Here is a 13,587-nt window from a genome sequence, read left to right on the forward strand (position 1 = left end):
AGTGGGGTGGCGTAGATTCCACTTTTATACACGTTTTCGAGATGAGACATGTGAATCAACTGTCAAGGGCTTCAGAGCCTGTTTCGAGTTCAAATGTCATTTTCTGGCTGTTTTTCAGACACAGCCTTTGCGCTAGATGATGGCTCTCATTGGAAGTAGCAGTAATGCTGGCTCCAAGAAGGAATAGGCCAAAACAAGGACACAACCTGCACTTGTTTGTCATCATCCTTCTTATGCTGTTATCACAGGCTTCCAAAAGTCAAGGCCCTGCCTCGAACCTTTTCAAATTGCCCAACCGAAACGGCAGTCTTACCATAAAAATATACCAATGGCAGTGTTCAGAAACAACTAATCAGCAGCACTTTGCCAACAAAGCCCCCATTTAATTTTTAAAGGCAGTCCTGTCTCCATCCTCTTCACTTTAGTGTTTAGATCTACACCATTCAACCTCAAGAAAGCAAGCATGTCCACACTCTGGGTGAAGCTCTGTCCATCCTGTCTTTTACCATGCGAAACCAGGGGCATTCAAAAGGCTTTCCACTGGTCATAGTACTCTGACTTTCTCAACACAGAGGGTTTTACTACCATACATGTGCTACACACACTTGATTTGCACATTCGCTCATAGTTTTGAGTTTCACATAACAGCAAAACTTGACACAAGGGAAAGTCAATTTACTCCACTCCAAGGTTTTCTGACTACCCACTGATTCAAAACCACAATACTGGGCATTGCATTACCAGGGATAGGTAAAAAGAAACAGGGTAAAAAGAAACATAAGGATACCAGTTTCACATGCAATTACCCTCTCAGGATAGGGGTAGATGCTTATTTACCATTCAGGGGACATCAGTACCATCTACGCTAATACACCACCAGTGGCAACCTAGCCAGCAATACCACCACCAGTGTCACACTATTACCACCAATAAATACATGACCCCCAGCACCAATTACAGCACAAAAGCTAATGTCTGGCTGTCACATGTAAACCTCATTTATGCATGCCTGTGTTTGCATTCATTGTCAGATTAAACACAGAGCCATTGCTTTGGCAGTGCTTGTTCCCTCAGAGATTGAGTGAGGCATGTGTGGGATTCTTTAAATGTCTGCAGTGAGTGCTGAACCCAGTGATTTTATTTTGTGATCCTGTGTCTAACAGCAGTTAATAGCTTGGTTGTGCATAACCACAGAGCATTTGTTGGGTTGCCTTATGATTTTTTTCCATGCAGGCTCCCAGTGCAGGTTTTTGGGAGCTGTCAAGAATTCTGCTTTTCACGAAGCCGGGTAGGGACGCCTTAGAGTCTGATATTAGCTGCTATTGGTTTCTGCGGAATGAACACATTTGGAAGTAAACCATCAAGTTCCCTAGCATGTATTCTTTGTTTACTTAAATGTCCTCAATTTCTATTTGGAGCACTCATCTGGCTTCCCCTGACTCCTGTGTCCAACAGTTGCCATGAGTTTTTGTATTCTTGCGTACCTGTTCAAGAGTTTCGGCAGTGGCAGTCATTACTACCCATACCCTGGTGCCATTTTTCCGACTGACTAGGTCATCCTTGGTACCACCACCACCCAGAAGCTTACCACACTGTGCATTGTCTCGTTAAGACTGACAGGTGCTCAAGGCTGGCAGATCTGATCAACATTGGTGTATAATCAAATCGGAAAAGGGTAAAGTTGATGATGTGCACGCAGTTGAATTTTGGCTTTATAATTCTAAAATTCATTGCAGCATTTTTACAGAGTGTGCCAATGGAGGTGGTAAAGCACAAAATTGTAATACAGAATACATTTATGTTACATGAGATAACTGTGTCTCTTCCTGATAATTTAGCAGGATATTTAACAGTGTTTCTAAGAAAATTTGAGTCTGTATTTTTACCAGATTGGCTGGATTAGCAAAAATATAAAGACAAAATTGCATTAAGGCGCATTATGGTAATTTGATGCTTAATAATATTTTGTGTCTGGAGAATCTTCTACAGCTTTCAAGGTTTAGAAAAGAGCATGCCACATAGCCTCCGCTTTTTGAAAACTCCTGGGGTCACTTCCTCTGGTACTGAAGGCTGGTGTATATCATAGGGCAGTGGTTCATCCGGGGACCCCCTTAGGCCTACTCGGGGGGGTCTGCAACTGCTTAGAAATTTAAGTAGTATTATTAACAGTTCAATAAGGTGTATGTAAATGAAGAAGCAAAATGTAAAATTCAGAATTCTAAACTGTTTTGTAAGTGTAGAGGAATTGTTTGTATCCTCAGATTGATTCTTGGAGCATTGAGATTGTGCAAAACAGAATGTAGTTTGGACGATGAGTGGCCACAATTGAATTTAGAAAAGCTCCAAACTTCACAATAACTTAAAAAAATGTTGTGAATTATATAAAATATTTCATCATTTTTGTATTTGTTTGATGAACACTGGTTTCTGTATTTTGTGTGTGTAATGTTTTGCGGTTTAAATCATTGAAAAGATTAGGCCAAGGTCGCTAGCTTCCATGTATGACTCAATAGTTTTTTTTTTTTAGAAATTCTTGGGAATCCCCTTCACACATGCTGAATGCTGTGTATACTGAAGGCTTAGTATATCCTACAGCAGTGGTTCTTAGCCTATGGTTCCTGTACCCCTGGGGGTCTGTGAAGTCTACTTTTGCAGTGGGCTCCGCAACTGTTTAGAAAATTGAATAATAAAAGATTAATCAAGTGTTCCATTACTAATTCAATAATTAAGTGGCGGGTTCCAAAGAAATCCAAATGTTAAGAACCTCTGTCCCACAACAATACACAAAAATACAGACAACTATATGTCAAACAATGCAAAATTATTAAATGTCGTATTTAATTCACAAACTAAGATATAAAAATAAAAATTTTGATGCAGCGTTTCGAGCTTTTCAAAATGTGTTTTTTTTTCTAAACCCAAAACAATATGCTACACTGTAGCATATCAGTTTTTCTATTTGCTCCTATCCATATTGTCTTTTTGTCAACTCATAGGAATGCTACTGTTAGTCAGCAGTCATCTTTTCTAGTTTTTGTTTGCTATACTTGTGCTGCTCCCACGAATCAAGGTAGGGTTTCTTGTTCTAAATTGCCAACTTTACATTATTTTATACATATCTTATTACACGGTTAATATTGTTTACTTTTCTAAACAGTTGTGGACCCCTGAATGGTGATGTGGACGACAGGTTAAAAACCGCCGTCCTAGGGCGTCTTTCAAAAAAGTGATATTTGCAAACCAAAAAGCAAACCGTATTTTAGGATCTTATAAGTGCTGCAATGCTGGGGAATGAAGTCTTGCTTGTGAGATCCTTGGGCTCTGTCTTGCAGTGCCAGTCGTGTACTCCAGCCCCCTCCTACACCTTGCTTTACCCACAGCACAGCGGTCAACACTGGTACCACAGCCCGCTGGTTCTTACCAAGTTGTTATTAATAACTCTATAGATCGATGAAAGCCTCTTGACACTCGCCAAGATTGGATTTCATGCAGCAGGGAAATATCCGAGCCCCGGTTTGTCTCTTCGCTAGTGCTCGGTGGGGAGGAGTGTTCGCATTAAACACTTTTCCCCTGGTGGCGCTACATGCTGAATGTTTTTTTACACCTCCCTCCCTTAAGTTGGCCTCTGTGTCCCTAACTTTAAGACACTGACACCTCGCTTGTCCTCGAGAGTCCAAGCACTAGGAGTGCAGGAGTTAGAAAGGGCCCAGGAGGTTTTCTGAGTGTCCAGTTGATCTGTATAGTGCAGATTAGTCCTCGCGCCTGGGAGGTAGTGTAAAGCCGGGTACCAAATCCAGTGTAGCACAGGTACTGTCGTTACAGCTCAATGACCACTCAAAGGTTTGGTTTCAAAAAGAATACTTTGTTAAAACACACACGGGTAAAACAATGAGCTGCACTAAAAACCTATAGTTTATATCCAGATAGTTCAAAGTTTAAGAATATCGTTTTTGCAGTGGAATCAGGATCTGTGAAGCCTAACACACTTGTTTCTTCGGACTTTTCCTCTATTTACTAGGTTAATCTCTGTGAACTTTTGGAAAGGGTCAGGGGCGGTAGGCCTTATGTTTTTTTTTTCTAACTGTGAATTTGGCCTCTGCAAAGCCTTCGGGTTCAGGCTGCAAAAGACTGATAAGGGCCATTGTAAGCTTATGGACGTCCAAGCACAACAGGTAGCTCTGACTCGAAGTTCATCACAATGGGATTCTTTGAGAAAGACCTTGGGCCTATGACTCTTGTTCAGGGCCTTGAACAACCATTATTGCCTATTGGCAATGGGCTGTAATAATTAATTCGCATGATTTATCTTTTTCTGATGCCCTTGGGTTCTTTGAGCCATGGTAAGCTACCTGTTGAAGGCCATCAATAGAGGGAAGCGGTCCCAGGTCTCAGATCATGACTTGCATGGTTAGGTTTTTCTGTGCTCTGCTGGTCATTGTGCAGTTTAACCCTCACTATTATTATTACGACCCAACAGGGTAGTGAAATAGACCTGTATATTGGTTGCTTGCCACTGCACTCATGATTTTTCAGGTTTCTTGGTGTCCTTTTTTAGTTGCTCGGCTTGCTTATTGAAGCCTGCCAAACTACAAAACTAGTTTAAATCACTTCTTCCTCAGTGGTCGTTAATTATTGTTTTGTGGTGAGCTGGGCGTGGGCAGCTCATAGTTGGTGTCCTCGAGAGGCTTTTCAGTTGACTTGGCTGTTCACAGAGTAGAATATCTTCTTAGAAGTCACTGTTGCCATTCAGTGGATGCCAGTGGGCCCAAGGATCTTAATAGTTTAAAAGTTGTGGAAAGTTTCTGTATATGAACTATTGTTACAGAGATAATTAGTACTGGTACTGAAGCGTCGTGCCAACATGTGGATGGCATATAACATACCTCGGGACACTCACAATAGTATAGTGAGCGTAACACTCCTTCAATTGATGCTTGTAATGCTATGGCTCATTCAAAACGGTGGCCGCCCCCTTGTTTGGCTGGTCTGCTGGTATGTCATTACCTGGAGTGTTTACCTTGTGGCTTGCACTTCAGGCAGGCCGGACTGGCTCTCAGCCAACTTTCTCAAGTTAGCCCCAGATGAAGAAGGAACCTGAAGCCACACTGGATCCACATTCTGAAAAGCCAGTCTAGTCCTCAACCACAAAGTACTGGCTATTGGAGCAATCTGTTTTTGTAGGAGCTGCACCAATCCAATGCAAGCATCATTCAAAGATCGAGACTCTATCTCTTCGTAGAGAAAATGTTCACTGCTTTATTATTGTCAGACGCTGCATGTATCTGCCCCCGCCCCCGGTCATTAACATTTGACCTGGTGTCTAGGTGCATTATAAAAACTTTGTATAACCCCTTCCATGCGGCGCGAATTCCGCCGCGGTGCTGACCGTTTCTTGCGCGGGCGGGCTCATGACGGAACGGTTCCGTCATGAGCACAGCTCAACCGACGCTCATGACGGAACCGTTCCGTCATGAGCATGGAAGGGGATAAATAAACCTTTTTCCTCCACAGATTGCTTTGTATTTTTACAAATGTCGGCATGCATTAAAAATGAGCCTTGCGGTCCTATTCGCTTTTTCCCTATGCCCCCTTCGCAACTAGTGTGGGAGTGTCTCCTTGTGAAAGCAAACTCTTGACCGTCTAATCAGAATTGTAGAAGCACTGAATAGTAGCAGGAGAAAACCTCAAAATAGTAGCTCAAAATGTGAACCTGCAGGACAGCATGTAGTAGTTCTCTTGCGGGGTTGCTTGCTTACGGCTATGACCGATCTATTTGGTTCCTCCAAGACACTTGAAATATTTTTGCTTTTATGTATGGTGCACGATTTCCTCAAAGCATCACCCTAACCCTGCAGTGACCATGTCTTTTAGGTGGACACCTACTGAAGGCGTGTGGTTGTGTTGAACTTTCCGGCTATATTGGGAGCCCTTGTTTCCTTTACAGAGAGTTTCGCCTTAACCATAGGACGTTTGCAATTTTGCAGTCGCCGTGTATTGTATCCCCTTTTCTGATTCGTTTGAATTCAGCAAAAACACAGAAAATTGTTTCTAGCTCAAAAGTATCAAAGGTTATGAAAATCCTGGATGTAAATGTATTTCAGCTTCTGATGCACTGTGGATTTCTGCCCTCCTTACTGCAAATTGCTGTTTTAGTATCGCTCCATTGCTGATGCTTTGGCCAGAAGTAGCTTTTGTTTAACCCTTGTTTTCAACATGAATGAAAATCTGTATGTTAAAACACCTTTAGGAGTGGGCAAGGATAAACTAGTCTTTTTTTGTAAAGCGGCTTTATTCGCAAATGTTTGAGATTAAACTAATACATCAAATGAATATAACAATGCCACATGACTAAATAATATCGTGTCACAGCAAAAAACCATGTATTGGACTGATGACTCAGCTGAATTGTTATTAGTATGGTTTCCTTAATAGTTGAAAGTTGTATCTTTTTAAGATTATTACATTTAGCATTTTAGTGTTCAAGTATTGTGAGAATGTCGTAATAGCTAGATTAGTGCCACAATATGTGTCTCATAAATTAAATTATATTACCTTGTTTTTGCTTATTAATTTTTTTATACTTCTGTATTTGCTTATTTTTGTATATACTGCAGAATTGAGCCATCCCTGTTGCATACTTTAGTCTAGCGCTGCTCATAACTTGCTTTGGGGCAGGTTTACCAACACAGTAGTTTGAGCAGCAGCTTTATTGTAAAAACCTGGGGGTATTGAACCTCACGCTAAGATTCTTTTCTTGCTAGGAATGTGTTTTTTGTGCTTCTGCAGAAAACTATGGGCCATATGTATCAACACATTTCTCCATAGACACAGAATGGGCAAAACCCTTTGATACATCTAGCCCTATATTGTTAGAGAGGTTGTGTGCATCAATTTCCCGCGTGTCACCAAACGCCTGGATTTGTCTATGCTTTTGCTGTGCCGCCTAGTGGCAATTCTGTGTGGAAGCAGGTAAACGTTTGCTGGCAAGCCAAAAGCAGCATGTTAAGCCCTTGAGGGCGCAGCGGGTGTCCTCAACCTAGGCCTCTTACGCTTTAAACAACTGTGTCCTAGTTTGAAGCAGGGTTTGCAGCTGGGGGTGATTTTTATTTGCCTCTTTCTTGCATTCTCCAGTCAACAAGCAGCGGTGGCAGGTCAACAGCTAAGCTCAAGTAGATGTAATTGTAATTGCATTTATATAGTGCTTACTCACCCTGACGAAGCTTCAAAGCGCTTTTTGGAAAGTAGCACGCTACTCCCGAACCCAAAAAGGATTAGTGGTGAATTAGACATATGCCATTAATGTTTGAATAAGCACTGCATAATAGCTGAAGTGCAAGACCTAATTTGTACCATGAAACAACCATTTTAAGCGCTGCCAGTTTGCCCTTTAATTTTATTCTAATGAAGAAGTAAGAGAAACGACTTTACACAATCGCCTTTCACAACCAATATGAGACCAGGCTCTGAAAGTTCAGAAAGTAATAACGCTGCATATGTGTAAGTATGTATCAAAGAATTGTGTGGGATGGATGCCAAAATGTGACAATAAAATATGTAGATTGTACCGCATAATTTACAGTGAGTCACAAAGCGCGAAACATTTAAATGAATGCAATGCACTACTGTGTAGTGTACTGGATAATGTATAGAATATATAGGCCTTGTTTTTAACTTAAATTGGGTGTGTCAGAAGAGTGGTCTGGATGGACTTGTGTAAATGTGGTGAATCCCCACTCAGTTTTAATTAAGTGGTGTATCGAGGCATTTTTTAGGGCATTTTCTATAGTGACTTCAGCTCATCTGAGTTGCAGCTGAACGTTGCGGGAGGGCTACCGAAACTGAGAAAAATTGCACCTGGTGTGTAGAGATGGGAGACTTGCACAGAACAATTATAATTAAAAGAAGAAATAAGTTAGTATTTTTCTGATTTCCTAACCCGTGCACTTGGTCTATGCAATGTGCAGCAAATCCATACTTACAACTAGAAATAAGGCATAAATCAGCATATGCCTTTTATTCAGTTGACTTGTTCTCGGTACCTGAAATGCGCAAGGTAGACATGACTGTGGAATGACCAAGTTTAAATTACTATCATGCATACAAGTAAATTACGTGTCATAATGTGCATCTAATTTTGTAAATTTAGCCCAGTATGTACACAGTTGAGTCTCTTATGGCAAACATAGAGAAAAGTCGCAAAGCAAACTGGAATGCTGTATTCCTAAATCTATTCAACATGCAGCACAAGAGCCTGAGTCACTTTGTGCACAGCACAGACCGTGCTCGACCTGCAGACAGGTCTGGAGGGGCTGAACTTATAGCAGTTATCTTGCTGTCTTGTTAGGACTAATGAAGTCTTTCGGCTTCACACTGCTTGCCCGTCTTCATGACATAGGCATCAGGGGGACAGCGCTAAAGTGGCTGAAATCCCTCCTCGAAGACTGATGTAAGAGGTCTGGATGCCACCTTTCTTGTCGAGTAAGAGCAGTGTCTCGGTAGGAGTGCCTCAGGGCTTAGCCATGAGCCCAACCATGTTTGACATCTCTATGACCCCTATAACGACATTGGTTGAGTCTTTTGGGGCCAAGATAATCTCCTATGTTATGTCAATGACATCTGCTGTTTTCTTTTAGGAAAGTTCAGCCAATTGCCCAGGATGCCAGTAAACCCTGCCTATCATTTGTATTCCAGTGGATGAGTACTATCCAACTCAAAAGTAATACTGATAGGACAGAGGTCCTGCGCTTTATGCCCTAATTTAACTCTCAACCTGCAAGCTCATTGGCTGGATGCAACCCCCTCATTGGCTGGATGGAACACCTCCCCTCCCCCCATCCGCCCAACATTCAAGCTAATGCAGTAAAAAGAACTTGAAAGTCAAGTTTGACAAACAACTGATGAAAACAATCAACATAGTAGTCAGCACGTGTTTTTGTCTTATGCAAACTGCTGAAAAATTCTTGCAGATCTCTCCTTGCCCGTGAGGATATCCGTGATCCTGGCCTTTATTGTGTCCAGGCTGGACTACGCCAAAATCCTTTATTCAAGCCTAGCACAATATTTGTTGAGGAAACTAGAAACTGTCCAGAATGCAGCGGCCCATTTGGTCCTCAAGTTACCTAGAAGAGCTTTGGTCTCTGCACACCTGAAGAACCTGCGTTGCCTTCCTTTTAAAAAGGATTCTGTTCAAGACTGGTTCTTATGCAAAGAGCTTTGAACCACTCTAGCCTTGAGTACCTGTCTAACAGGATTCAACACTACACTCCCCTTAGAAGTCTGCGCTCTTCCCACGGCCATCTGGCAACAGTCCATAGGGTCAGGCGGGCAAAAACAGAAGGCATATCCTTTTCCATTAAGGGCCCCCAAGCCTGGAACAGACTGCCTGTCAAATTATTCTAAATTGAAAGTGAGAGGCGGTTCAGAAAGCAACTCGAGACCTGACTTTTCACTCTCTAATTCCAACATCCTTTGCTTTCTTACATTCTACTCAGCGCCGGGACACTCCTTGGAGTAGCTGTGGTGCTCTTGATATCTCACTATTTAGTCATTCTTTCATTCATCAGTCATTCATTGGTCTACCCACTGCTTCTTGCTCTCCTCGTACTTTGAGGGGCAACAAAAGCAGGTGTTGTATTGTTTCCTACTGTTCACTGCAATCTCTTGCATTTAGACCCATGCTTAAAATGGGAAAAACAAAACTACAAGTCCCAAGTTCCAAGAAAGTGTTGTTGACTACAAAGATATATCTGGTTGAAAGTGATCCGCTTGACCTTGAGGCTCTCTTAACATTCACACAGACCCGAACCGGAGACCATTCCCAGTCCCACAAAAAGAAAAGCAAGAGATGAATAGCTGAATTTCCCCTGATGAAGGAGCACATTAGGTCCAAAATGCATTGGGGAGAGGAGTGTACTGAGTATATTGTTGAATGAGGACGCAACAGAAATGCACAAAATGAAATAAACACTTCAGTGAAATGAACCTTGAAATCAAAGGAGTAATTAATTTGACGGATGTGGAAATACTGAGAGGAATATATCATAACACATTAAGATTGAGAAACCCAGCTGGGGGACTTATCACAGGAGTGCATATGGGGATCACGAGCCCATAAAGGGATTAGTGTCTAATGATTTTGTACTTGAGATCAGAAAGTGCCATCCCAAAAAGCACACTCGTACCAAGAGTACATATTGACAATAGTAAGACTCACTGGAGAGTGCACAGATATTCAACAACAAAAAATGTGTGAGTCGCCCCTAGTGTCACATTGCCTTTTCTTTCGCCACGCGTCAGACGTGATCTTCTTCAGGCCTTTCTGTAACCACCATCGCATTGGAAATATTGATGCTGCTAAGTGCCGCTGCCATCATCGCAGTCCTGCACCACTGAGGCAGACAAAGGCAGAGCGCCTTCACATCTATGCCTTCCCTTTTTTTTGCTGCATTTTTAAAGTCTAGTCACGAATCGGTTTCATGGATGGATGAAGAGTTGGGAGGAAGCCAGGAAGGTACAAAAATTGCAGACCATATTTGCAGAGAATGCAGGAAGGATGAATGAGAGCAAGGCCACGGAAGAACACCCGCAGTAGGTGACTAGCCACAAATCAGATCTTTGTTGCGGTGTGCATGTCAGTCTACAGGGTCACTATGCGGGAGTATCACATACAAAAGTACGAGCGCTTCACATGCTTACTGTTTGGAAGAGAAAACTAGTATTGTTTGACAGTGAACAGTGAGGGATCTACACAAACATCTACAGTGGTAGGTCAGTTGGACACGGTTTATTAGTCCGTTAAACTTTGCATCCTCTTGATAACGGTTACAATGCGCAGTGTGGTAATTTGCAAAATTATGCATTTGGACATTGTCATAAAATGAGTTCCTCATGAATCCTTTTGAATGCGAGTTGTGGGAATCCCACAGTGTAGTAATCGAGTGCAGCGTGATCATAGATTGTGAGGTGTTGGAATCATCTACATTGCTCAACGAAAGAAGCCATTTTAATGAACTGTGCCAGAAACTGTTACAAAACAGTGTTGCAATCCTCTGGCATGCATACTAATGTCTTACAGAGAATGCACTCTTGAATCCACAGATGACAGCGATAGCGTTTCAGTCTGCTAGAATGCACAGTGCGGCCATTCACAATTAAATCAGCAGTAATTCATTGGAGTGCATACAAATTATAACTTGCCAGAGTGCACAGTGTGGTAACTTATTTGAATGCACAGTGTGATAGTTTTGTTAGAATTCACAGCATGGCTCCTATTACATGCAAAGTTCAGCTGTCTTTCTATTTTTTCTACTATCCACAGTATTAGAATTTGTGTCAATGCACGCCATATATAATATTTCAAGAGAGACCACAGTGTGGTAATGGCTTAGTGTACAGTTGGTGATTCACAAGTATACAGCCTGGTAATTCAGCAGAATTCACAGTGTGGGAACTCCCAAAAAACAGTGATTCTTAATCCGAGGTCTGCAGACCCTCGGGGGCCTGTGGCGCCACTCAGGGGGTAAGCGACTGTTTAGAAAGTGAAATATTAGCATATTTATAAAGTGTATGTACCTAAAAAAGCGTTATTAAAACTCCCTGTAAATGTGAAGGAATATGAAATAGGTGGCTAAAAGTTAAGTTGGTATCCTTAGCTTGATTCGATTGCAAGCACAGCAAACAGAATCTAGTATGAATGATTGATGGTCTCAATTGAAGCACTGGTATTATCTTAACAAAGAGAGTATGAAAGATAGACTGACTGACATGCAAGAGTCTAGCATATCACTTAATCTTTTAAGAAATTAAACTAAATGTTGAAAAGCTCAAATGTTTCCATTGAACTTTTAACTTTGGCATATATATTTGTTTGTGAATTAAATGACATTTTTCCACATTTGTCTAGCTGCTCATGTAGACTTCTTCTCATGTTATTATGTATTGTTTTCAGGTTTATGTTGTAGAAATTGCTTAGGCTGAGGTCCACAGCATCCATAAGTGCTTCACTCTGGGTATAAAGGACCGCTGCCGTACAAATTTGATAGAATGTACCATGTTTTCATCTATTAGAAAGCACAGTGTGGGTATGCACTAAAGTTCAAAGAGTGGATCTAGTCAAATGCTGTTGTATTAGTTGACCGGAGGTAGCAGTGTGTACTGTGGTAATCTAAAACATTCACAGTGATGGTCTTCTAAAAAGTAAAATGTGGTGATCATATGGAATGTGAAGAGTGGTATTCTCTCGGAATGCGTGGTGTAGTTGTTCCATTACATATTCGGTGTGGTTGTCCACTACAACCTGTTTATTCCAGATGTTTATTGAATTTCAGAATGTTGAGTGCTCCTAGTGGCATGTGAGGTTGCCTCTGTGCAGCTTCAGAGAATATTTGTGTAATTCCTGCATGACACTATAGGGGCACAGGGACTTCTCAAGCTGGTATTATAGTATGATCACTAAGCAGTCAGTGTGCATATTTATTGACAACATTTAACAGCCATTTGACCTTCGAAATAATTTCTGTATTGTTTTGTTTCTTATTTTTTTACAGCCCTGCTCTCTTCTTGGTGTGAAGAGTTGGGGAGGCTCTTGCTGCTCCGCCACCAGAAGAGCCGGCAGAACGACCCCGCAGGGAAGATCCCTATGCAGCCCCCCATGAACTCTATGAGCTCAATGAAACCCACTCTGTCGCATGGGTAAGTCAGGCATAGCAGCAAACTGTAAACTAACTGCAATGAGCACCTAAGACAGCCAGGGGGCATGTGTAAACCACCCATGTGGGGCCACTTGGTGGAATGCTCTGTGTTTGATATGAGGCTCTCCTAGTGGTAGCCCCAGTATTTGTATGTAAGGTCCCTCTAAAGTCATGGTACTTTAAGCTAAAGTGTATTTTTGGCCCAGCGGCTTTTTTTAGGACAGCTTCTTGGTGGTACTCATATTTGTATTGAGGCCGCTTGTTGAGGCTCTGGCTGTAATACAGAGGTCACTTGGTAGTACCCCCTGTGTTTTATATCAAATTCACTTGTAGTTACTTTTTGTTTGATATTGAGGTCATCTGTTAGTTTGTATGTTCAGTATGCTAATTTGTTGTTCCACAGTGGTCATTTATTACTTCTTTTGTTTGACATTCAGGTAATTGGTTAATCACTATCCTTGACCGATCGTAAGACTGCTTGTTAGTACTCCTCTCTCTGATTTTAAAGGTCACTTGATAGTATACTGAACTTGATAGTAAGGTTATTTGAAAATACTTCTTTATATTGACTCCGATTGCCTCATTCCTACGTTTGATATATATTTTTCTTAATTTGTATTAGTAATGCTTTCATTCTTTTCACATAAAACAGTTCGTTCTCAAGTTTGTTTCCCCTTGTTTTTGCAGTGATGGGTCCTTCCCTTATGACTCTGTCCCCTGGCAGCAGAACACTAATCAGGCACCAGGCTCTCTCTCCGTGGTGACAACGGTGTGGGGAGTCACAAACACTTCTCAGAGCCAGGTGAGCTTTGGACAGTTCAATGTACAGTTATCTGGGTTTGAAGCCAAAACAAGTTGTAGATTATTGGCTACATCTAATAAATTTGATGTGAATTCA

General features: G+C 41.6%; 1 protein-coding gene across 8 annotated transcripts in view; it reads left to right on the forward strand.

Moving 5' to 3' along the window:
- ZMIZ1 (zinc finger MIZ-type containing 1) overlaps positions 1 to 13,587 on the forward strand; it is a 506,199-nt gene that overhangs the window by 430,583 nt on the left and 62,029 nt on the right. For all 8 annotated transcript variants that reach the window (XM_085604895.1, XM_085604940.1, XM_085604876.1 and 5 more), the window contains 2 exons: positions 12,546 to 12,690; positions 13,377 to 13,491. In XM_085604895.1, the coding sequence (XP_085461021.1) occupies positions 12,546 to 12,690; positions 13,377 to 13,491 (260 nt within the window). The remainder of the gene's footprint in view (positions 1 to 12,545; positions 12,691 to 13,376; positions 13,492 to 13,587) is intronic.

Source organism: Triturus cristatus, chromosome 1_2 (genome assembly GCF_964204655.1).
Source record: "Triturus cristatus chromosome 1_2, aTriCri1.1, whole genome shotgun sequence".
In the NCBI taxonomy this organism is placed as follows: Eukaryota; Metazoa; Chordata; class Amphibia; order Caudata; family Salamandridae; genus Triturus; species Triturus cristatus.